Genomic DNA, 25,229 nt, shown 5'->3' on the forward strand with positions numbered 1-25,229 from the left:
TATTGAGACTTACAGTAAAGTTGATGAGATCATAGTGCAGATGAAGCTGCCTCTGCTTAGTGACATGTATTGCACCAGTGTCATCTCTCTTGACCTAAAAGAGAAATCAAAGCTGACTCAGAGTCCAAGACTTCCTTCAGTTCAGCCTCTCAGTTCTCCACAAGACTCCAGGAGTCTGGAGCTCCCCCCAGAGAAGCATCTCAGCAAGACAGGCTTAAACATATCCTTTTCTTTCTGCTCAGTTTTACCAGGACAGAAGGTAGAGGAGAAAGAGGATCAATCCAGACAATACAATGTTCGGATGTTTGAGCAAAGCTTAAGGTCCAAGATGACAGCAGAGTTGGGAAACAAACTTAGCACTCCAAAGCCAAAATGCCAGATTTTCTGAAGCCCAGGTACTGCTCTCATACTGGAAGCAGGCATGAAACCATCTTCAAGAACCATATCTGCATGTGTAACTGCTGCAGACCTAACCAGGATGAGCAGCACCCCCTTAAGTCACACACCAACAGGATCTGGAAGCTCTTTTCTTAGTGGTTTATACAATTTTTTTCCAGACTCAAGTTTTACAGCAAAAAATAGAATGGTGTCTCAAATTCATGTGCCCTCCCTGAAAACAACCCACACTCTACCTCCAGTAGAAATCAGCTGCAAATCAATACCTCTGGAACAGATAAATCTCACACCTCTGGGTTCTCAGGGAAGGACACCACTGCTTGCTGAGGAGCAGTGAGCACCAGGCTGGTTTTGCCAAGCTGCAGCCATGCCCAGTATGCTCAGAGATCACCCTGTCACTGAGACACAGGCTGTGTCAGCTGAACACATCAGTGAGACAGGACTATCTGAGCAGCAGCACAGAACACCCCAGGCTCACCAGCAGGAAGTGCACGACGTCTCCTCGACAGAAGGCCAGCATGGGGTTCACAGAGCTCTGCACAGCCACAAAGTGCCAGGCCAGGAGAGGGACACTCGAGGGGTCCATCTGTCACACAACAAGCACAGCAAGTATTTAGGGCAGGCCAGGCACACCCTCAGCTCCAGGACACGTGTGGCTCATCAGCTTCTCACTGACTTCACCACGTACACACACGGGCTGCAAAGCTAATTCAATTCCTGGCCTGGTGGCAGCTGAGTGGCAGCTCATGCCCCTTGGTGCAGCCCCACGTTTAGTGGACACCCAGTCACAACCCCCCAGTGTCCTCTCTGCCCAGTGAACATCCAATCTCACAGGGATGGATGCACTACAACGAGCTGCAGCTTGCTTGCAGCCTTGTCTCCATTCTCCCACCCTAACATATCCCTCACCTGCCCCCTGCTGCTTTCCAAGAGGAACTATACCAGCAAGTAGTGAAAGTGAATAATCGAGTTCAGAAGCCTGACTAGTGCTCTAATTCCACCCAGCTTCGGCCCCTTTAATTAAGGGGTCTCTTGTATGGTTCCTCTGTAAAACAGCAGCCCCAGTCCAGGGTGACTGTACCCCCAGTCAGCTGAACATCCCACTGCACCAGGCTGCAGCAGGGAAGACAAGCAGCAGAGGGGCTCCTTCCTACCTATCTGTGAAATTCAGCATCTTCCCAGAGGTACAGCTGGAAGCAGCCTTCTCAGCCCCTCTCTGCCCACAGCCTGCCCACATCAGACCATTGGTTATCACTGCAATCCCACAGTGCAGTTGGCAGTGCTGACAAGGGAGTGACACCAAACACCTGGCTCTCATCTCACCTCCTGCCCTCCAGACACTGTTTGTAGCCATAACCCAAAAAGCACCTGTTTGGCTTCATTACTCACCCGACCGTAGGGAAAGGTCATCCACACCTTCAGAGATGGCTTCAGGCCAATAACCAGTATCTTCAAGGAAAACAAGACAAAATGAAACGTCTGAGCACAGAGCAGAGAACTTCTCCTCTGTGACTTCTCACACCAAGCCTCCTGCAAGCAGCACGTTACCTTTGTGAGGGAGGCCATGGCCAGCAGGGAGTACTGGGTGATAGGATGGTCTCTCAGATCAACTTTTGCATGTAAAGGCTCAATACAGCAAACTTCCCCTTTGGAGCCACTGAAGAGACACCGAGATTCACAGGTCCTCACTCCCATAACCCTCCTGCAAGGAAGAGAGATCAGCTCAGGGGCCAGTTATCAAGTAGAGATCAGCCCAACAATCTCATGATGTCTCAGGAGTGATCCTTCAGAAATATGCAGTTTAGAAAGCCCTTTGCACAGTGCCAGGGATCACTTGTAACATGTCACTGGGAGCAGTCCCACACAGCTGCTCAGATACAGACAAGAACTCCTTAAGATCTTATCCAACACTAACATTTTGGAAGCTGCTGGACACGATCAGACTGCCTTGATTGTCAATCCTTCCTCCTTGTCCCTCCTCCTCTTGAAGAGGTCAAGAAGAAAATGAGTGGTTACTGCAGGGCAGTTCTCACTACTGAGCCAAGGAAAACCAAGAGGCAGCACTTCCAGGAGCTGCACAAGAGCCCACAAGGAATGCCAAGATCCTGGACAATCCACTGACCCCTTCACAACTAAGGCTTTTACTCACCTATTGCAGTGCCAGACAGTACCTTGCTTCAGCTGAGAAACTACACTGCAGCCCTAGACTGCACCTTCAGCATTCACACAGCAGCTTTATTGGTTCCAATGGGGTTTTTTTCTGCTTAGATTTTAGAGACTATGGGTCAGAATTGGTTCCCTGTACTTTCTATGGGTACCTCAGAGTTGTTGTCTTACTTAAAGGACAGTTCAAACACGGAGCCTCCGCTGTCGTTGCAAATCGCAAGTGTCGGGTCATCTGTAAACTGAGCAGATGAGCAGGTTAAAAGTGGCCCTAAGAAACAAACTGCCAAAAAATGATATAAAAATATATGCTATGGTAGTATGAAAAGCACACAGAAGTACAAGCATTGCACCTACAGAAAGACACGTTTGATATCCAGAGCTCAGACAATTACTGGCTTTTTTTATGATGTGCACGAGAAGCAAGGTTTGTGTTTCCCCTTCATGCCTCAGCAAGCCCTGCTGACAGATTTTGGTACCAAGGCCCCACTATTTTCTGCTGCAGCTCAGACCTACAGCTGATCACAATCTGTGCTACCACTAGAACAGCTCACAGCCCTGAGCACATGGGCTGGGGCCAGAGCTGCTGAATGGGCTGCAGTCACAGAGAGATCCAAATCAGAAACATCCAGAACTACTAATGAGAGCAAATGATTAAGACAATAAAGGATCACAGTCACAGATCTCAGGGTCTTTGCAACCCAAGATCTAGCAGCACACAAGCACCTGAGGCCACATAAAGCCAGGCATAACATCAGGTATGATTTTCTGTGTGTGGCAATAACACTACGATGAACAAGAAGCCAGAGATGATTTCTCTCTCAACCCAAACATTCCCAACAAGCTATTTGAAAAACTGTTGATAGAAGCAACTTTCTACAGCTCAGACTCTTTTTAAGTTTAAAGTTGGCAAGTCTGTATCCAGGTCAAAACACTCCAAGTTTTAGAGAAATGTGTTCCAGCAACTAATTCTTCATACATTTTGGCGTCAGAGAGAGGAGTCACAACAGACAACAACTGTTGTTTGTTGCAGTACAACTCACAGTTATGTCAACTCTCAAAATACTCAGTTTCATTTTTAAACAGAATTCCTGCTCTTTTTCTCCTCTCTGCATGCCATTGCCACACAGCTCCTGGGTTCTGCTCTTTCTTGTCAGTAAATGTGAAGTACTGCACAAGGAAAGCCACCACACCCATGAGTGATGATGGGGTGAGAGGAGCACCTGCAGTGCTTTTACCTTGATGTGCAGAATGGCTGTTCCTGGGGGGTGAGCATCTGTGATGGAGCGCAGCAGCTTCCCACTGGCCAGGTCCCACATGGTGATCTGCAAGCAGACTGTGCTCAGTACACAGGTACTCTCAAGGGCTCTCTCCACCACCTCGTGCATTACAGTACCTGGATAAATTCCCATATAGCCATGATCACCCCAGGTTAGTAGGGTTTTCATAGCAAAGGAAAGCAACCTGACATCTGTTCCTCCCCTGTTTTTCCAAGGATTTTACTTATCTGCTTATAGCAGACAACATTAGAGTTCTCTTCACAACTCTGAGCCATGTCCTTTTGGCCAGCTGCCCCCCTGCCCCATCTCACTCATCTCACAGCCTGACACCACCAGTAAAGAATGCAGGATAACTCTGCTGCCACACACCACTGTTCCAAGGGGTTCAATGCATTTCTCCCTCCCAGAATCACTGAACAGGTGAAAAATCTCTGCTAACACCCATCAGCAAAACTCCAGCATGTCCATGACATGAACCTTGTCCCTCCTCTGCTCCTGTGCTTGCCCAGAGTGGCAGGTCAGGCAGGAGGATAGAGCTTGGCTTCTGCTTGATATTCAATCCAAGCAATATCTCACTTAAGAAGCAGCAGGTCCCAAGCTACTCACTGCATAGCTGAAGAGTGTTTAGCCCAGAAGAGCTGAGATTACAATCTGAATCAAGTGTTTTATGGGAAACAGGACTTTCTGTGATTCTATACATCACCTATCCACACTTCTAGAACTGCTGCTCCAAAATAATTTATCCAAGTATGATTTAAAACTGGCTGCTGTCCCACATGGATTGAATCTCTACTTCCATGTGGTCTGGAGCAGGCTGGCATTTAGTCCTCCAACAGGCACTGGGGTGTGTTTAATCTACAATGAAGGAGAAAACCAAAGGAGCAAAAGGAAATTAATCTAAAAGGCATAACAAAGTAGCCTTTTTTGTATTCCTTTGAATTTCACTAAGTTAATGTATTTCCATTTTTGTTTAAGTTTGTCTTGTAACTTCTGTCCAGGAATTGTTTTCTCTCCTTTGGTTCTGAGAAGGGCAGAAAACTACAACAACAGACTCAAACCCTTTTTTCCCCTGCATTCCAAAGCAATGCTACTTCAGTAATACCACACAAGATATTAGTCATTTCATGAAATAAAATCAAATGAAGTTTCACGAAATTAAATGAAATCAAAATTTCTCGAAGTGAAATGAAATTTAACAAAAAGAAATGAAAAGTTGATAATTCCTTTTATTTCATGAAATGAACTTTGGGGCTACATATGAGTTTCAAGAATTTCAAGTCATCACCACAGTAAAAACCAAGCACAGGCCTTACAAAGTGACCCAGAAAGACTGAGCAGGTTGTCTTGGTGAGCCACTGCACATTTCAGTTTATCAGGGGCAGGAATTATGTCACAATTAAATCCTTTCACTAAACTCTGCATTAGTCACTTCCTCCCCAGAAACCAGCCCCAAACACTCCGAGTTGGCTCCCCGGATGCAGGGCTTGGCTGCCAAAAAGGCTTTGGGCAGATGACACCACGTGTAACTGCCTCTGAGCACTGAACCAACCAACACACAGCTACACATTGATGCCTGGAACTCCAGACAGTCTCCAGCTCATCCCCTGGGAATATTACCTGTCCCTTGGCAAAGCCACACAGGAGCCTGGAACAGTCGTTGTTGATGCTGAGGGCAGAGATGGCCCCATACTGGGCCCCCACAGCAGTGCTGCCCAGGCACAGCCTCAGGGCCTGGTTCTGATCTAGGGCACAACAACCAGCAAGAAATTAAGGGAAGAGCAGTGACTCAAATTAACATCATGCCATTATTTACAGGTACAATTCACTTGGGGTACATTAACAACTCGCAGACTTACAATTAAGTTCTTAAAAAAAGAGTTCACAAGGTGAAAGCACGTGTTAGTACAGAGAGAATGGGACACTGGCTTGCAGGGAAATACAAAAATGATTTTTAAGAGTACAAACCAGGCACAGGGAGTATAGAAATGCAGAGGCATTACATAATGAAGAAGAAACTACTGGTAAAATCAAAGCAGTATCTAGCATTCCTTTTACTACTCTGCTTTGAAGCATTGAAGATGACAGAAAATTCTGTCTTCTGAGTCTTGTATCTCCATATTTGAACATCAACTGCAAAACCCCAATGTAGGCTTAACTCTATGTCATAATTTTATTATTATTTTGTCATGTTAGTCCCTGGTTTTGTTAATAAAGGCTAGAAGCTGGAGGGAAAAGGAACTTGCTCTCCAAGGGGCACAGTTAAGATGGTCAAGGAACAAAGATGCTTTGTGAGGACTGTTGGAAATACATCAGAAACACCACAGTAACACTGTGTGCAGGAGTCACCTAGAGCAAGGAAGGGAAAGGAAGGGATCCAGGGAAACAGAGCTGAGCACTAGAAAGTCCCTGGAAGGTCTGCCCAAGGCACAGGAAATGTTCCTCCAGGCTTGAGCACTGCTAGAGATGTGCCAGATGTGAAACAGAGCACGTATCCTGCATTTCCTCCCCAAAAGGATGGATCCATCAGGCAGCAAACACAGACTGAGGGCTGAGCACACAGTGGGGTCAGCTCAAATTCCACCTGTATGAAGAGCATTAGTGGGAGAAATGAATATGAGCAAGAAAAGCTGCTGAACCCATGGATTACCCTGAAGCACTGTCCAGGGCGAGCAGAAAACATCCTTGGCCACAGCACCAGAAAGCACCTTGACACCCCTGTGATCCCTGACAGCACAGATCAGAACAGGTCACAGAAGAAGAACATAACTCATGGAAGATTTCCATGGAAGTTCAGACAACACAGAGCTACAGCTGGTAAACAAGTTTCCCAGAGAAATATTCTCCAGATGGTGTCAAGATCCAATTCCTGTTCCAGAGGTCTGGAAATACAGTCCAGAAAAATACCACCTGCTAACCATAAAAATATGTTTGAAAGCAAGGGGAATGCTCCAGCTCTTCATATGAAAAGTAAATGGCATTCTGTACCTTCCACTGCAGCCCAAGCCCATCAGTGAGTCAAGACCTGTTTCGTCTAAGGCATGAAAAAGGAGAATCTTCCACAGCTTTCTCTGTAAAGGCTTTATATGCATCTTTATATGTATCCCCACAGGAACTTTCCAGAGCCCTTTTCTTCTCCCTTCACCCCCAATGTTAATTCCAAACAAACATCCCAAAATGAACTGATCTGTATGAGCAGTGCCAGTCCTTGTTCTTGTTTCCAGCCAGTCAAAAGATGACACACAAGGAGGAGCCATTAGATTAGATTTTCTTTTAAAAAACAACTATAATATGGATGAAATTGCTTCCAAAGCAAAGCAAGATCAGAGAATCAATGAGGTCCTATTAATCAGCTGGCAAAGTAATAAAAATAGATAAAAACAAAAGGTTATAGAAGGTGATCTGATGATTTTCCAGACCTACATTATCAGCTTGGAATTAAGGCACATTTAGGATTAAACATAAAAAGCTTTTCCCAAATGCTTGAAACAAAGGTGGCTATCAATTGTCCAAAAATGGGTTTAATTTTTCAATTTACAAAAGGCAGTTAGTTCTTCATCTGAAAGTTCTCTGGCAGCAACCTCAGTCTGAGGTCAAAGTGAGATGGCCCTTAGACACAGCTCTGCAAGTGCAGAATCAAACCAAGTTTGTGAATGTGAAACAAGTCACTTCCCAGAGCAAAGGAATGAGCAGAGCACTCCAGAAGCTGACACTGCTCAGATCACCAGGCTGCCACCAAGATCTTTCCCTTAAGCCCTGATTTTCCTGAGTTTGAATTGGTTCCCTGCAGAATTACTCCAATATCACGAATCCTCTCAGGGAGGGTGCCAGAACTGCTCTGGATGGAGGTGAGCTCATGGAAGAGGCTTTGTCCTGCCCCAAAACAACACCCTCACAAAGAGCTGTGGACAGGATAACAAACACCTTTACCTGTTCCTGCCTGGGGGATTTGGGAGGGTGCAATGCACATGCATCCCATTAGCAATTCCCAGAGTGGCCAGCAGCAGCATCCACTATTCCTGCACTGCCCTTTGCTGAGCTGGCACCTGGAATGCCAGCACAGACAACATGCAAACTGGGAACACGGGAGCTGGGCATGCAGGGCACGTGCACAGGGCAGTTACTGTACCTTTTCCTGTTCATCCACACAGAAAGGGCCACAAGAGGGAAGAAAAAGCCAGAAATCAACATAAAAGAAAGGAGTGAAGTAACAAACAGCACATATGTGGCAATGTCCAAAGACAGAGAGCCTTCAGAGTTTGCTGAGTGTTTCCTCTGGTTAACGTTTCACCTTCTGATTTATTCAAGAAGTGATGCTGTGATAGTGGTTTAAATACAAGCACTTTAAAAAGTGAGTTCATGAATTTGAACTCCATTTTGTACTGAAGAGTAAAAAAAAAAAAAAAAAAAACAGAAATCTGAGAGGAAATAAAACTGGTAATGTAACAGTAATATCATTGGTAACACTGCTTTCAACCAGTTACCACCAGCCAGCAAATCAACTCCCCGCGAATTTAAAAACACATCTAAGGGTAATCATCCCAAAATTTAGTTTTAATGCTGCCATACCTCAGAGACTCAGGACACTCACCATAAGTTTTACAACCAAGAGAGAAAATAAAAATACAAATCAATAGTGGTACCACACAAATCAAAACAAAGTTTAGCCATACAGAAATTTTTCTGTCTGGAACATCAAGTCTTTATGAAAAATAACACACTTCAGTGAGTTGTGTTTAAGAGCTGGTTTTTGAGTAGGGTAAAACCTCCTGGCTCTTCCAGAAAAATGGATAAAGAAAACCTCTAAAGAGTATTTGTGTGCTCCAGACATCCCTTCCTACCAGCACTTCTGCAACACTTGAGAGTATGTCAAAGAATAGGCAATTAATCCAACTCTAATCCACTAAAAAATGTTTCTCAAAGATCAGATGCACAAACTGAGAAATGTCCTGGGATAATTTCTCGAGAGCCAACAGAAGCTTTCAAAGAATCAGAATGAAAGTTTCCCAAGTCTTCCTTAGAAAGGACAGAGCAGACAAGCCAAGAATACAAGTGGACTCAGGAAAGACAAACAAAATAGCTAAAGTCAAATACATGAAAGAAAAAACAAAGGGTTACAAAATTTCCTAGTGACACAACTATCCAGAGAGTTCTGTTCAACCACAAAATGCACCTATGTTTTTGCAGACAAAAAAAGCTCTTATATTCCCATTGTAAATATAAACCCTGCACACAGTTTACAAGCCTTCAGTAGTGAATCTCACCCTAATTAACACATCTGGTAGAAACATGTTCTCCTAAAAAATGTACAGATACTGATCAGCCTACAGACAAACTGCTGCTTTAAACTGCAGAAGAAACTCAAGCCAGAATGTAAGAATGACTCTTTGCATGCTTATATAGAGTCCCAGAGTCCCTTCTGCAATGTAAAATGCTAAAAATTATCTATTATGACACTTGCAGAGAACAGTTTCTTATTTAAAAGCTTTCTGACTTCCTCATGTCAGCACACAGAGAGCAAAATCAGAGTAACAGTGTGTTCCACAGGAGTGATCCTGGAGAGCTCCACACACTAGAGCAACCTTTAAAAAACTAAAAAAAATCCAAAACCCCACAAAGATTTAGTGCTAAAAACTCCTGTGTTACCTGCAGCAGATAAGAAGTTACTTATATTCAGATTAAGCACAACCTGTAACTGTTTCACTACTGAATTAAGCAAAGGGCAGCAAACAGTTTAATGTCTAAATACCCAGGGAGGTGAGTCTTGCACTATCCCAGTCTTTCCCACCCCTCTCTTGTACCCCATCCCCCAGAATTCTGGATTTGAATAATTTCATCCAGCTTTGAAAAAAAAGTATAGAAGATACTGAGATTTCTGAAATGGTTAAGGAGTTGGTGCTGCACAGATAAAAGGCACAAAACCCAGTGTTTATGGGAGCAGATCAGGAGCTGTTCTGGCCCAGCTGGTAACCTGGATAAACAGAGGCACAGGCTCAGAAACCTTTTTAATGAAGTTCTGTGATGAAAGACTAAAAGCATGAAGGGACACAGAGGTGGGTGATGGTGCAGGGAAGGAGACACCCATGACATGGTCAGAGGCCCCACTTCCCAAGGAACACAATTCCCCTGATGCTGACAGCTATTACATCACAGAGCAGAAGGTTAATACTTTGAGGTGATACTGGTGTGGTTTCTTCCACATGAAAACAGAGCATTTTCCATCTAAACCCAGAAAAGGCTCTTTAGACAAGTGCTACAGAACTAAATTTCTCAGTATCAATGTGCCAATCCCCACCAAAGCAGAAGGAATATGTGAATAAGGACAACTAAAATATTACTTGTGCTTTATTTCTTTGCTGAAAAAAAATCACAAACTTTAGCACAAACTTAGAAGGACATTCCTCAGAAGGAATCCAGACTGCAGTTCTAAATCAGGCTGGGGTTTTCTTGCTTGTGTTTGCATTTTTTTTTAAGATCATTAAAACACAAAAAACCTCCAAACTTTATTTTTAACTTACCAAATATCAGTGCTAAGCCATGGGAAGTCCCCACTGCTATCAGATTTGATGCTGCCTGGAAGAGTCACACAGATAGATTGAAAGCAGAAGAAATCATTCACAGATCCACCATTTACCGAGCAAAGTTTGCCAAAAGGGGAAGATTTCAAAGGTTGTATAAATAATTTCTTTAATTTATAAGTGACAAGCAATTCCTACATGAAGCCAGATAAGCACTACACGTGAAAGAGCACCACATAGATTTTCTCAGGATCAGAGGGCTGCCTTTCCCTCTGCTGTCTGACACTCAAATGCTCTGAGTGGGACCCACAGCGAAATTTCTTCTCTCTAAAGTCAGTCTCATTCTTTTGGTGTAGTTTCTGAATATAAATACTCGGGATTTTTTTCTAATTCAGCTGCTACATCCACATGTGAACTCTTCTACAACCCTGTGCAGTGCTGGTCCCCTGAAGAGACAGCCCACAGCAGGCCCAGAGATTGCACAGGGAATTAAACACAGCTCCAAGATCCTATTGCACTTGCCAACCTGCACTCAATTCACTAAAACCTAATAGAAATCACATAATGCTGTAGATGTATTAATGTTGTTCTACTTTATTTATTAACAAGTCTAAGTCAGGCTAAAAAAATTCCAGTGCTTTAATATCTGGATGTGTAAGCACTGGTTTTTATTCTATGTGCAGAGTCACAGCTTCCAACTTTGCTGTGCAGCCTTTTTAGACAAAAAATATAATTTCTTATGGACTGATGCTACTACAGTCAAAGTGACCAAGCACATCTTTAGTTTCTCTGTAACACATTAGAACTCATTTCACAAAGACAGAACAAACACTTGCTGCATTTCACCTCCTTAAAACATTTCTCATTTACCTACAGGCAGCTTTGTTTCTGACATATTTTAATTAACATGCTTGACTTCGAATTGCTAAGCAGGAATATCCTTTTTTTTGTGAAAAATTTGTATTTTAAGGCCATATTTCAGATACATGAGAGACACAGGGATGTTGACCCATCACGTGGAACACTTTTAAGTTTCTATAAGAAATTGTGAGGAGTCAAAGCAGTAACTGGCAAAGAAATACCCAGGGGAAATTCAGTGTGCCCAGCAGAGGAGGACAGGCTGAGTGCTCTGCTCAGGAGCCCTGGTGAGGAGATAAAAAAGGGGAGTGCTGGGCAGTCTCCCGAGGAAACAGAGCTTTCATGCTCCTCCTCCCATCCCTTCTGTTTGAAATTCATTATCAGGTGTCTTAAATTACTGCTTTAACAAACTGGCATGAAAACCAAGTACAGAGTCCTTGAAAAGTGTGGGAGTACTCACAATTGCAGTGGGCAAGCCAGCATCCACCTTGTCCTGGGGAAACAGGAGAAGTCACGAGTGAGGGAGGCACAACCCCCAGCTCTGTGCATGTCTCTAATTATTACAAATTATTACACGGAGTAAAATCAACACGAGCTGCATTCTCATGGTCCCACCAGGGACCACTGGCCAGAAATATCCAGAGGGATGACAAAGTGCCCAGAACTGGAGAGGAAGCAGCATTTCCTGTAATTCCATAAGGAAGTTTCGTGTGTGCTGTGCCTGCTGCAGGCACTGAGCAGACCTGCCAGTGGAACATTTGCCAGCAGGTTTAATGACACCCAGCAACACAAATCAGTGCTCAAGAGCACCTCCCACATTGCTGCTGCACTGAGTCAGCTCATCCCTTGGTCACTGCTGCCTGGGACTACTAGTTAGTACTTTATGGACCAAGCAGGGACTGCTATGGACTACCCAGAACTAATAGCAGGGAGGAGGGAGGAGATCACACACACCCCTACACACCAAAAGAGTTTCAAGTTTTAACTCATGGATGTGAGCAGAAGGCAACACTTACTGCTGCAGACACTATTTGGGCAGAAATTCCTTTCAGGAGTGAGAGCCGGATCACTGATCCATGGAGTGAGAGAGAATCTGGGAGTTTTTTCTTCCTAAGGAAAAAGAAATAAATTGAAGGCATCCACAAAAGTTTGGAGCTTTGCCTAGGCCACAAGTAAAGCAGCAGGTAAATTCTGCATGCACCTGTAACTCACACAGTTTCCTTTCTTATTCTTGGGGGCCCAGATTGAGATGACACATGGGATTATGAGCAAAGCCTGCTCTGCCTGCACAGTCTGACTCTAACTCACCTCCCAGAGAAAAGTAAGTAGTTCTTCAAACAAATGCTCAGTTTCAAGTGAACCTCAGAATTTATTAATAAAGCCTGAAAGCAACACTTGAGCTCTTCAATGAGTCTTTCAGTGAGCCAGGAAGTTTTAGTCTGTAAGCAAAACTAAACAATTTAGTCTGTAAGCAAATCTAAGCAAAACTAAACAATTGGAAGAGGTTCATCAGCAGAACACAGAGCCCCAGGAAAACTGGGTGTATGCTTAAATAATAACCTTCAATTAAAACACAGCTGACCTGATACAAAAGCTTAAGTGCTTCTGTTTATGGACACATCTTTTAAAACTAACTCGTGTGCAGGAACAGTTATTCCTGAAGAGCACTGGTGCACTCCAGCAACCACAGCAGAGGGAAAATCCCCAGGAAAGTTGCAATTTTGTTGCCATGCTCACCACCAGAAAGCCAAATTCCCAAAACTAAGCCGGAAACACCCGATTCTTATCTCTCCAGAGGTGCACAAATAAGGAGCTCACACACAGAATGAAGAAATATGTTGTTAATAACTTCTATTATGGCTAAAGACCTATAACCATGGCAACCAGCCTCACTCAAAATAACAGGAACACTTCCAGGTTTTTCTGCCTACTCTGCACTGAAAATGTTTAAGCCACTACAGGTAAGATTTCTCTCAGTACAAGGCATCTTCTTCGAAAAAAGAAGGGACAGTGAATCCATACACCACCATATGCCAACAGAAACCACCAGATTCAGACTGTTTATATCCTGTGCAACTGCTCATGCAATAACCACAGCTTCCCACAGCAACACCAGGCAGCCATGGGAGTGGCTCAGGCCATCCCTGGAGTAATTAACAGGTCAGCAGTACTGGAGCTAATTACCACATTTTAGATGTCAGCATCAGCAGTCCACTCAAAGGAGTGACAGCATTTGCCTTGCACAAATAACCACCAGCTGCTGGCACACTCTGGAGGTCAAACACAGCTCTGAAAGATTTTCTTTAAAGTCATCACAGTTCAGCACTACAAAGATTTCCTTAAAACTCAGAGAAACTGAAATATTCTGTCTCCCATAAAATTTGGGCACTTATTGCTCGATGTCCTAGTTAGAACAGCTGGGACCAGTTCACCACTGGATGGGTGTAACCCAAAACTGGGTATTCTATAGCCTTCCATGCCATTTCCCAGAAACTGTTATCAATGAACCACTTACACCCTCTGCCCAGAGCAGCCCTGACTCCTCAGGCTATAAACTGGGTGTTAAGAGGCCTGTGAGACAGGAGGGTGCTCCTGTCCTCACACCCACTGTGGAACTGTGAGACAGGAGGGTGCTCCTGTCCTCACACTCAGTGTGGAACTCCCCACCCTGAGGGAGGTACACTGGGCATACTGGAGGATATATAATCTTGGAGTCTTGGGACTTTTTTAACCACTTGTGGGATCCAGAGGAAGACTGCAGACCACCACTCTTGACCAGACTGCACCAGCACTCTCACCAACAGGTTTTTTCCCTCTCCTTTTACCTTGGACTCAGGGGGCCCAAAGAACACCACTCTGTTCATGCCCCAGGGTGCTGGGTTATACATTTGGGTTTTGTGGGTTAAAACCAACTGTTTGTCTGTACAATCGTTTTTATTGTATTATTTTATTAAATTGTTATTCTGACTTATAATCTCTCCTTTGAGCTGAGTTCATTTCCCCTGCCGGTTTCCCTTTAAACCAGCACACTCAAACAGGCCAGCCCTCAGCACAGCAACAAATCCCACCTTTGCCTGTGTGATCCTGGAGGAGTAACAGTGTGTCCTAGTTAGAACAGCTGGGACCGATTCATCACTGGATGGGTATAGCCCAAAACTGTGTATTCTATGGCCCTCCAAGCCATTTCCCAAAAACTGTTGGGGGGGAGGCCTGCCTGTGGGGGGGATGTTCCTGTCCTCATACCCTTTTATGGAATTCCCCGCTCTGAGGGAAGGATTGACCATTCCTGCCTGAACTGGAGAATATATAAACCTGGAGTTTCAGAACTTTTCTATGACTCGTGGATCCAGAGGAAGACTACAGCTCACCACTCTCAACCAGACTGAGACCACCACCCTCAGCTGGACTGCAATCACCACTTTTGACCAGACTGCAACAGCTCTCCCACCAGCAGGTTTTTTCCCCTCTCCCTTTACTTTGGACTCATGAACCACTTGGTTCATGCCCCAGGGTGCTGGGTTATACATTTGGGTTTTGTGGGTTAAGACCAATTGTTTGTTTGTATAATTGTACTTATTGCATTATTTTAATAAATTGTTATTCTGACTTATAATCTCTCCTTTGAGCTGAGTTCATTTCCCCTGCCGGTTTCCCTCTAAACCAGCACACTCAAACAGGCCAGCCCTCAGCACAGCAACAAATCCCACCTTTGCCTGCGTGATCCTGGAGGAGTAACAGGAGGATTTGTTTTTAAGGGCTCTAAGCAGCACCCCCGGGGTGCAGCTGGCAGGTTGGGGCTGCAGTACCTCTTGAGGTGCGAGCGGTCCCCGCTGTCGGAGCTGGCCACGGACGACGTGTCGTAGGAGTGCGCGTCCGTGTTGTCCACGTTCAGCAGGAAGGGATCCTCCAAAATGAAAGACTCCTCTTCATCATCGGTCTGAGGGGACAGAATCACCACAGCTTGCTAAGTGTTCAAAGCACCACAGCACCACAACTGAAACGTTGGTAAAACAGCACCAATTCAGCTAAAAAAATAAAATGAAGGAAAGGACGAGACAGTCTCATACCTAAACCCAGGAATTATTTCCTACTTTACTGGACTGATTCTGTGGAAGAACCAGTTTCCAGAGTTCACAATAATCACAGGAGTGGGCTGGAGAGAAAATCATTCGGCTCAATCTTCCTTCCCCAGATAATATCTACTCCATCAAAACTTAAACTGACCTTTAACTGAGCTGTTCCCAAGTCTCCCAATAGCCAAGAGAAGGCCTACAATTATCATCATCTACTCCAGCACTTCATCAAGTGTCCCTAAGAGCCCAGCAGTCCCTCCAGCTGCTTTGAGAGTTGATTTTGCTCTGCTCTGTGCTCTTCTGCTGGCAATATCTTTCTCCTTTCAGTCTTAACCCAGAATTTTTTATTACAGTGTTTTTCAAACAGCCATTTTTCCTGATGTCTTCTAAATGTGGTGCAGTTCATGCTCTCTCCTCACAGAGCCAGAGAGAGCAAACACAACAGCCTAGCTGATGCCAGAGGAGCAGAGAGCAGAGCCCTGTGCCCATTGAACATCCCCTCTTCCACTGCAACTCTGCCTTTTTGGCTCAGACAGGTTGTTCTCCACTAAAATCCTTCTCAAAAGGTGCTTTACCAGTCATTTCCATCCCATGTGTAACTGAGATCAACAGCACTGGAGTAAGACTTTGCATTTGTTTGCACTGAACTACGCTTTCCTCATGATTACCTCTTGGGGTTTAAGACTTGCATTCTACTCCTCTGACATGGCTGTCACTGCATCTCCTTTGGTATCACCCAAATTACTCAGTTCCCTCCACCTCTGTCACCCAAGGCACCAGCAGAATCAGGACACACCTCTGTACACTACCCCTACTACTCCTCTCATTCTTGGTCTGGATCTGTTTGGGGCACCTTACACCTGTATTTTTAATGCAGCTTTTTAAAAGAACTATGAGCCCTCCCAGGCTCCTTCTCCCTTTAGGGGAAAAGGAAATCCAGCCACCAATTTCCTCATTTTGTTAAAAAGCTTGTTTTCTTTGAGTTAATCTTTACTTTCACGCTGTTTTTCCTTTTGAGGGCTCATACATAGCTACTGTAAAAAATACACTGAGTTAGATACAAGTGAGACAAAGCCAGCTCTCCCCTGCAAGGTACTACAAGTCACATCAGATGCTGAGACAGTTCATTGCTCCTGCCAGAGGACTAAATATCTAGTTCTCACCTCCTCTCACAACTTAAGAACTACCCAGAAACTCTGCAATTACTTTTAGCTAAAAACATCTGTTTGATGCCCTGACCTTTAACAGACTGTATAGGCTTCAGGTGACTGTCCAGATCCACAGGTGAACGTACTTAGACTTAATAGAAACTTTTTATGTGTTGCAGCTGTGGATACTTTAATTGAGAAAAAAAAAAAAAAACCACCAAAATTCTATGTCACACCCAATAAAGCAATTACTCAACTGAGCACTTCACCAGCTATCACTACCAGGACATCATGAAGTTATACAGTTTTATTTTCCCGGAAAAACACAGGAGAAAAGGAGCCAAAGGAGCCTGTGCTGCCTGCCCTTCCCTGCCCGACAGACACTCACCTCATTCAGGATGCTCTCCAGCGTGGGGGGGGTATCAACCTGAGGGATGTCGAATTCTTTGTCATCAATCTGTACAGCAGAAACCACAGACCGAGTTTAGGTTGCCAACTCCACCTTCCAGACTTTATTTTAACCAAACAATATTTAAAAGCAGCCACACACGAACACTCCTGCAAACACTCCCCTGCCCGGAGAGGCCGGTGAGAGCCGAGGGCTCACAGTTTCACCCGGTTGAATGAGGGTATTTCCTCCTTGGAGGCCGTGTGAGACTTACTTCCAGGAGCAGTTATAGAGCACTTTTGATGTTCTGAGAATAAAGACGCTATTGCACTATCAGGTGCTTTGCAGTAAGAGAGGAGTTAAATGACTGACGATGCACCTGCTACACCAGGCACCCACCACGTACAGCTCGGGGGTTTGCTGTTTGCTTAGTCGAGGCGAAGAATGTGAACTTCATGTGACTGGGACAGAGCTCATGGCAGGGGGCTGGAACCAGCAAAGAGCAGCCTGGGCCCACCTGCCTGCCGACCCCCCCTCGGGGCTGTGTGAGGGACCCCCGAACCCCCCTCTGGTCCGTGTGAGGGGGCTGGACCCGACCCGACTCTCCCTCGGGGATGTGCGAGGGACCCCCGACCCCCCCTCGAGGCTGTGTAAGGGACCCCTGAACCCCCCTCGAGGCTGTGTGAGGGGACCGGACCCGACCCGACCCGACTCTCCCTCGGGACTGTGCGAGGGACCCCCCGACCCTCCCTCACACCCGTCTGAGGGAGCCCCCCGCCGACCCTCCGTCCCGGCTGTGTGAGGGGAGGGGACCGGACCGGACCCCTCTCTCCCGGTTGTGTGAGGGGAGGGGACCGGACTGTACCCCTCTCTCCCGGCTGTGTAAGGGGACAGGACCGGACCGTACCCCTCTCTCCCGGCTGTGTAAGGGGACAGGACCGGACCGTACCCCTCTCTCCCGGCTGTGTAAGGGGACAGGACCGGACCGTACCCCTCTCTCCCGGCTGTGTAAGGGGACAGGACCGGACCGTACCCCTCTCTCCCGGCTGTGTAAGGGGACAGGACCGGACCGGACGCTCCCTCCCTGAGCGGCCCCGGGGCCCTGCGGGAGCGCCCGGGCCGGAGCAGCCCCCGCGGCCCGGCCGTGCCGCCTGGGCGGCGGTTCGCGCCTCACCAGCTCGCTGCGGGAGTCCAGCTCACGGTCGAGCTCGGCCACGCTGAGCCGGTGCACGGGCGGCTCCGTGGGCAGCTCGGGCTCCGCTCCGTCCGGGACCGCGGCCATGGCCGGGCCGGCACCGCCGGGACTCGAACCTGCGGCCGCAGCGGCCGCCCCGCGCAGGCGCAGCGCCGAGAGACCGCCCCCGGGCCCGCCTTAAAGGGGCCGCGCGGCACCGGGGACCGGGGGATAGAGGGACACGGAGGGACACCGAGCCAGCCGTGCTGCCCGCTAATCCTTTTATTGATCGGCAAACCCCGCATCTCTTCCACGCTGCCGGCCGCGATCCCGGACCCGGGGGGTCCATCAGTCTCCGAGAGAAGGAAAGGGACAAAGTCAGTGATGAGCAAAGAAAAGAGGCACAGCCCGGCACCCACCGGCCTCAGCCAGAGCCGGGCGGGTTCTGCCGCGATTCCCGGGGTTTGGTGTGCACAGCCCCAGGCTGCAAACGTGTCCCAGGAAAGCCTAGAAAAAATGTCCCTTTTAGGACCAGAGACAAAGCCTTTGGGAAGAGGTGGCTAATTTAAACAAGGCAGGAGCTGGTGTAACCAGATTTGGTGCCCAGGTGTTTGTGTTTTCTTTTAAAAACCACCTGGAGGGGCGGGGGGTTTAGCAACAGCTGCGGCTGTTTCAGTGTTTGTGTTGGAAACAGAACAAAGCCAAAGAGCCCTCACCAGGCCAGAAGGTGAGGGGAGTCAAATGTAAAATAAAACACACACTGGAAGGAAAAATACTGAGTTTCGGGATATCAGACACCCAGGCTACCCTGGTGTCTTACCCGGGTTCCAAGGGGACACTCCCATGTGCTGAAGGAAGAATTTCTTTCCAGAGAGGGTGATCAGCCCTTGGAATGGGCTGCCCAGGGAAGTGGTGGATTCTCCATCCCTGAAGATTTTTAAGATAAGACTGGATGTGGCATCAGTGCCATGGGCTGGGAACCACAGCAGGGTTGGATCAAGGGTTGGACTTGATGATCTCAGAGGTCCCTTGCAACCCAGCTGATTCTGTGATTCTATGATCTGCCAGGGATGGGCAGAGCTGGGCAGTGCCCAGGGAGGGGGATCTTCCCTCTGGTGCCCCAGCAGAGCTGAACCCTGGCTGAAGGTTCCAGCTTTAGCAGAGGCACTTACCAAAGGCACAGAGAGCATCCTACACTGTCCCTGCCTTACCTGTTCGGCCTTCCCGCTGTTGTCCCTGCAGAGCAGCTGTGCTTCCCTCCTCCTTGGCTCTGTCTCGCATCTACAAGAGCAGGTGGGTGAGCAAGGAAGGTCCCGAGTGTCCTCCTGCCCTCCAGGTGAGCCCCTGCCAGGCAGGGCCCCCCTTCCCAGCTCCACCTGAGCAGGGAGCAGCCCTCTGCTGCCCTCGGGGCCGGGCTCAGCTCAGCAGTGAGGGCAGAGGCTCTGCCTGTCCGGGGTCACCGGCTGAGCTCTCAATCAGCTGACCGAGAGCCGGGGAAAGCCTTCCCAGGAACAGGCCAGCCATTGTCACCAGAGGGAGCCTGCAGGCTTTGGGATGCCTTCAGACTAGCAGATCACACACAGGTATGGCAGTTTGGTTCCTCAGAACCAAAGCAGTCTGCAGCACACACAACAAGCCAGCTCCTGTGGCAGTGGCTCAGCACATTGGCTGGGCTGGGCTGGGGATTTTTGCAAGGAAGGAACTCTGCTTTAGAGCTGTTCTGGCCCTGGGGAGCTGAACCTCTCCTCTGACATGCACATCTACAGCTATTTAAGGTTTTAGTGACTCATTACCAGCACTTGCTCTCCTCCATGTTCTAAAACCTTTCTTTCCCCTGCCAGCTGTTCCAGGATGGTTTTCTGCAGCAGTGGTGCATTCACTCCTCTTACAACGGCCACTAATTCTCCCTCCTGGAAGGTGTGGAAAGCAAATCAGTCAGTCAGTGCTCAGATTGTGCTCTCTGGGCCCTGGAAATCCCCCCAGCAGCACATCATCCACAACATTATGTACCAGGCCCTCCTCCCTGACAGAGCTGCTCTGCTCCACAAGAGGGAAGCTTTGGAACAACCTTCTCTGTGGTTCCTCATCAGTCTTAGGATGAAGCAAAGCAGTTTGTGAGAGGAGTGAGGTCCTGCACAGGCAGGAGACTGAACCTGACGACCCCACAGGGCAACACACTGACTATATTTTAATCCCCACAGCACTTGATCACCAGCAGATACAGAGCAAATAAAATTTGCTCATCACACATTAAAGAAATAGAATATCCCTCCAAAAGGCCAGTTGTTCCCACCAGCAGGTCATGTTTGTTGCTGTGCATCTACTGGGAAAACGTTTTCACTCACAGCATAAAACAGAAAGACAGGCTGGCATTGTCCTCTGTATCCTTCCAGAGCATCAATGGAATCAACTTCAGCCTGAAAGGAACAGGAAATAGAGCAGGTGTTTCTAGGAAAGCATTTCTGCTCCACAGGGAAGCACATGCCTGGACTCAGCCCCCTCAGCTGGCTGGTCCTCACCCCCCACACGGGGAAACACCTCTGGGGCCTGGTTTGGGGGGACAAAGTGACACCGGTCAGAGCCAGGGCCACAACCAAGTCCCAGCTCAGCAGCAGGGACCTGAGAAGCAGGCAGATCTCACCTGCACGAGCTGGAACAGCAGCTCTGCTGGGACAGGGATGTCTATTCCCAGCAGCTTGCCTGGGTGAGTCCCACAGAAGAAGGCTGGAAAATGAAATGGGGGCCTCTTGCCCATGAGCAGAGAAGTGGCAGGAGGAGCTGTGGTGGCAGCAGAGGCAGCAGCAGGAGTGCTGAGCTGTGAGAAACCTCCCTGCCCTTGGCTCTCTCCAAGATCCAGAGCTGCCTTCAGCCAGGAAAGGCACTTACACACGGAATCCCAGTGGGACTGAGGTCGGGAGGGACCACAGAAGGGCTCTGATCCCAGACTGCCCAAAGCAGGGCTGGTCTCAGTGGTACAGGAGGGTGTTCAAGGCTGTGTTAGTTTTGAGCATCTCCCAGAATCAGCTCTGCACCTCTGGGAACTTGTCCCAGTCCTACCATTCCTACACCGAGTACTTTTTCCTTCTCTTTACTTGGATCTCTCCCTGCTGCAACTTATCCCGTTTTCTCCTGTCCTGTTGCTGTGTTCCACTGAGAGATGTCTGTCTCTGCCTTCTTCATCCATCCCCCACTTGACACCTGTCCCTTTTCCTCTCCAGGTGACCAAACCCAGCTCCTTCAGCCTCCCCCTGTACATCAGAGGGACTTTGTGTTAACAACTCTGTCCAGTGTTATTTGCTTAAGCAGAAATCTGGACAATACAGATCCATTAAAGCCTGAAAATTCTTCATTATATGAATTCTTACAGATGTACCCAAGCACCTGTATTTGGCAGGTTCCCTCCCAGCAGCTGCAACTCCTGCACTGTTATCCTTTGGGCTGAATATTGGAAAGACAAAGTCACTTCAGCCTTCAGGCCCCTGCCAATTGCAGGACTGGGTATTGCAGGCAGTGTCAAATGAGATCTTACCACAGCAAAATGCAGGAGATTACTGCCAACTTCATTCCTGATTTTTTGGAAGAGATCCACTACTGTTTTGCACGGGCCACACCAGGCTTGAAATGCATCAACAACTGTGAGCAGGAAAACGAGTGAGAATGAGGTGAAAATGGGTCAGTTCAGACACAGACCAATAGACCAAACACTAGAAGGGCTGGATTCAACTCTGAGGTAGAAACTGTCCTACCCTGGGAAGGTTTGAGATGCTGGATCAGAGGATGAGATCACATTGTAAAATATCGAGCTAATAATTATGTGGAGGAGCCTTCAAAAGAAACATGGGCATGGCTGTGCCCTTTGAGGGACCAGCTTTTCTAGGGAGAACTGCAGAGGGAGAGCACCCTTGGGAGCCAGGGCTGTTCCTTTGCTGGGGACAGTCCTGCTCCAAGCAGTGGCTGGACTGGACACTCCAGAAGCTTCTGGACCAGCACTGCTTGGATTGCATGACAACTGTCCCACATGAACAGGACTACAACCTCCAGCTTGTCTCACCTCTGTTGGAATATTTCTTCCTTCCATTCAGGGAAAGAGGAATGGAGGGACTGACTAAACATCCTTAACACTAATAATTCCCAACAGTCCTGGCATCCTCTAAACACAGAACAAGAGCAACCCAGTGTGCTGACCAAACCTTACCAATGAGTCCTTTGAGACACAGCATTTCTTCCCAAAGCTCCTGGCTAGTGATGTTAATCTGTGTGAAAATGTAAAAACACAGTAAAAGCAACAGTAACTCCAAAGGTACCACCCAGTTGCTGCAAACATCTGGACAAACTGCTTAAAACATCTGGACAAACTGCTTAAGAGGGACACATCTGCCTGAAGAGGAGTTACCTGAGCACTCAGGAAACTCTCCTGACTGATCCTCTCACCTCTGACCAGCTGGGCACGATGTCTGACAGCATCCAGGGAAAGGGAGATGGAAAGGCAGCAGCACCCAGCCAAGAGAAAGCTCTCCCTCATTTAGGGGCACTACTGGAACAGTGGCTGCCAGGGGGCCCCAGACTTGGTGTGCAGAGAAGCCAAGAGTTGTTCTGGGGGCTGACTCCCCAAACTGGGAGCCCAGACCCACAGCCAGGGCCTGTCTGACTGCCCAGAGCTCCAGCTGAACCCACCAGACCCTGTCACCTACAGAGCAAGGGGGAAGGGCTGTGAGACACCCATCACAGCCTCAGGTTCTTCCTGGCACTCTCCTGCTTTTCTGGCAACACAACTCCTTGTGGGGCCACGCAGCAAGATCTGAGAGCAGGACCCAGCTGAGCAGGGCCCTCCCATGGGAGCCCAGAGCAGGAGGGTGGGCTGGGCTGTCCCACAGCACTGGCTGCTGCTCCACAGCCTCCCTTCCCCACACCCAGCTCAGCCCAGTCCTCACAGGGACTCACAAGGCAGGGGATTCTCCAGCAGCAGCTTCTCCCCTGGCCTGCACATGAGCTTATGCTACTTTTAGAGGTTTCAGTCTTGCTCAAATAAAGCAGTAAATACAGAGCTCCTGTGATGTGTGGGCACTAGAGGGAGGCTGAGCCCAGCGTGTCCTCACCTGAATTCCCAGCTGTATCCAAAGACTTCCAAAACACAGTGAACAGAGAATACAAAGTTCTAGGTTGGGAGGGATCTGTGGACTTCTTCATCTAATGCCCTGCTCAGTGTTAGATCAGCTTGCTCAGGGATTTACCCTGTCAAGGATGCCCTAGACAATTCCATACACTGTGCCATGTGCTGTATTATCCCACACTTCCAATACTGTTATTAGAAAGGAAAAGATCTTTAGCATCTTCCCCATCTTACAGGACTTGGCCCTCAGTAGGTACTTAAAAACACAGCAAGTTAATAAAAAAAAAGGCTTCTTGAGAAATGAAGATCTGGTTTTGTTCATCGTGAACAATGAGGATTCTCAATTCCTTCCTCAGCTGGTCTCATCAATCCCAACTACATTTAGACTACAATGGAAGACAGGAAGTTGCCCCAAGGCAATTATTTCACAATAATTAACACCAGAGCTTTTCCAGGACATCCCATCATATCCAAGGTTCAGCTTTCATCTGCAGGTGTGAACAACCAGAGTTTTGCAGCCCCAGCCCCAGCTTTGCCTTGGCTGCCCAAGGGGCACAGTGTGGTTGATGTTCCTCATCACTCAGGAACTGAGCTGGACAAGCAGCAACAGAGTCCATTCTTACCTTAATAGAGAGCTCCTCTTCCTTTTGTACACATGTTCACATTTTCCAATCTCAACAGTGAATAAACAAGGCCAGAGAGCCCATAATCTCTTCCATTATTTCTCTCTTGTGAAGACTGAACTTATTTTAAATTTTGAAGCAGACCTTCAGAACCTACTTTGGGTTTTCAATGTTTTCTCATAGTGAACCACTCCCAGAACCCCTCTCTCCCCATGCAGTAGTTATAAAGCATCATTAGGTCACTTGTGCACTGTAAACAAGGCAAAATTCCTCCCCATATCATTGTGAAATAGGTTTTTTACCCTTAGAATTTTTCTCGTACCTCCCAGCTTTTACAGGGAGCCTTCTGAATACGTGACCTGGCCAGAGATGTTCAGTGACATTTGTGGCTCAGGAGAAACCCCCCCTTCCCCAGTTCCCTACTCCTCGATGTCCTCTGAGCAATTATCCCATGAAACATTTTGATCTCTGACAGCAGCCAAACCTGTGCCAGCCCTTAAGAGCTTGCAACACAACCTGCAGCCCCACAACCACCTCCCTGTGCCCCCACAGCACTGACAAGGGGCAGATCTGGCCTGCCAGGCCTCCCCATTGTTCCCACCTGCCTTCAGGAATGTTTTCCACCCGAGGGACCTCACAGCAGGGCTCTGCCAGCAGCATCTGAGACACCTCCAGACTGAATTTCATCCTTTGCACTTAACTATGAGTTTACAAGGTCTTTCAAAAGCCTGGCTCCTACTGACCTGCAGCTCTACCTCCTTTTTCTTTGCAGCCATCCCTCTGCAGGAACAGGATCCTGTGAGCAGCCCTCCAAGCACAAGCACTGCCGACGTCCTCTGATCCCGTGGGTCCAACTGCTGGCCAACCTGCACCACAGAGAGAGCCTTTCACCTGGCTCTGATCCTCCACCCAGGACAAAGCACCCACAGCAGCACCCTGGCCCTGCTGCAGGGACAGGGGGTGGCTCAGCAGTGCCCAAAATCTGGGCACAGCTTTGCTCTTACCTTCACAGAGTCGAGGTGCTGCTGCAGGGCCTGAACTGCCGCTCGCTTCCAGACACAGCAGCCTGTCCCCCTTGCCTGCAGGGTGGGAGAAGGGGATGGGCCCAGCAGGGCCTGCCAGGACCTGTGTCCAGCTGGCAGGGCCCCAAGGCTGCCATGGCAGCGCTGGCTCTGCCTGGGCAGCACGTCAGCCCAGCCCGCCCCGCTCCCTCCTCCGTGCCCGCTCCAGCCGGGAAGTTCAGCTCTGTCTCCCCTGGAACTCCCCCTCCAGCAGCTGCACTTGGAGCCTTTCTGCCTCCTCTGTCCTGTCACCCCTGCCCAGCTCCCCCCTCCACCACTCACCCCCACTCCAGTTATCCCACGTCCCTCCTGAACTGGGGGCTCAAAGTGAGGTGTGGGATCCAGACCCAAGCAAGGGGATAACCTGCTGTCCCAGCCCCAAACACAGCTCAGTTTGGGGATAACCTGCTGTCCCAGCCCCAAACACAGCTCAGTTTGGG

The 25,229-nt window shown here is 48.0% G+C and overlaps 2 protein-coding genes across 6 annotated transcripts in view; both read right to left on the minus strand.

Annotated features, from left to right (window-relative positions):
* The window catches only part of VPS8 (VPS8 subunit of CORVET complex), a 67,547-nt gene extending 49,397 nt beyond the window's left edge, over positions 1-18,150 (minus strand). For 2 of the 5 annotated variants that reach the window (XM_051781765.1, XM_051781764.1), the window contains exons 1-13: positions 17,996-18,150; positions 16,822-16,890; positions 15,019-15,149; positions 12,229-12,322; positions 11,673-11,705; positions 10,355-10,409; positions 5,457-5,581; positions 3,798-3,884; positions 2,734-2,801; positions 1,945-2,098; positions 1,786-1,845; positions 875-982; positions 14-94 (exon numbers count right to left, since the gene is read on the minus strand). In XM_051781765.1, coding sequence (XP_051637725.1) covers positions 14-94; positions 875-982; positions 1,786-1,845; positions 1,945-2,098; positions 2,734-2,801; positions 3,798-3,884; positions 5,457-5,581; positions 10,355-10,409; positions 11,673-11,705; positions 12,229-12,322; positions 15,019-15,149; positions 16,822-16,890; positions 17,996-18,103 — 1,173 coding nt within the window. In that variant the 5' untranslated portion in view covers positions 18,104-18,150. Of the gene's footprint in view, positions 1-13; positions 95-874; positions 983-1,785; positions 1,846-1,944; positions 2,099-2,733; positions 2,802-3,797; positions 3,885-5,456; positions 5,582-10,354; positions 10,410-11,672; positions 11,706-12,228; positions 12,323-15,018; positions 15,150-16,821; positions 16,891-17,995 lie in introns of those variants that run through there. The other 3 variants (XM_051781766.1, XM_051781767.1, XM_051781768.1) reach the window with 3 other exon arrangements.
* Positions 18,151-18,261: 111 nt separating this feature from the next.
* On the minus strand, positions 18,262-24,980 carry NME9 (NME/NM23 family member 9). The gene is made up of 8 exons (XM_051781607.1): positions 24,733-24,980; positions 24,472-24,594; positions 22,191-22,248; positions 21,525-21,628; positions 20,341-20,412; positions 19,789-19,905; positions 19,207-19,276; positions 18,262-18,348 (listed from the first exon to the last, which is right to left on the minus strand). Exons 2-8 carry the CDS (start codon positions 24,502-24,504, stop codon positions 18,344-18,346), a joined length of 459 nt encoding a protein of 152 aa, XP_051637567.1. The 5' UTR covers positions 24,505-24,594; positions 24,733-24,980; the 3' UTR covers positions 18,262-18,343.
* Positions 24,981-25,229: the final 249 nt, after the last annotated feature.

This window comes from Manacus candei, unplaced genomic scaffold, assembly GCF_025592945.1.
Source record: "Manacus candei isolate 608988 ecotype Guabito, Panama unplaced genomic scaffold, ASM2559294v1 h1tg000015l, whole genome shotgun sequence".
Taxonomy (NCBI): domain Eukaryota; kingdom Metazoa; phylum Chordata; class Aves; order Passeriformes; family Pipridae; genus Manacus; species Manacus candei.

Bases quoted from the DNA above. Each gene is read 5' to 3' on its own strand.
- NME9 (XM_051781607.1), bottom strand. From the start codon at position 24,504: ATGGCTGCAAAGAAAAAGGAGGTAGAGCTGCAG. The intron at 22,249-24,471 runs GTCAGTAGGAGC...ATTTTCACACAG, and splicing joins AAAAGGAGGTAGAGCTGCAG to ATTAACATCACTAGCCAGGA. The intron at 20,413-21,524 runs GTAAGATCTCAT...TGTTCCTTTCAG, and splicing joins ATCTCCTGCATTTTGCTGTG to GCTGAAGTTGATTCCATTGA.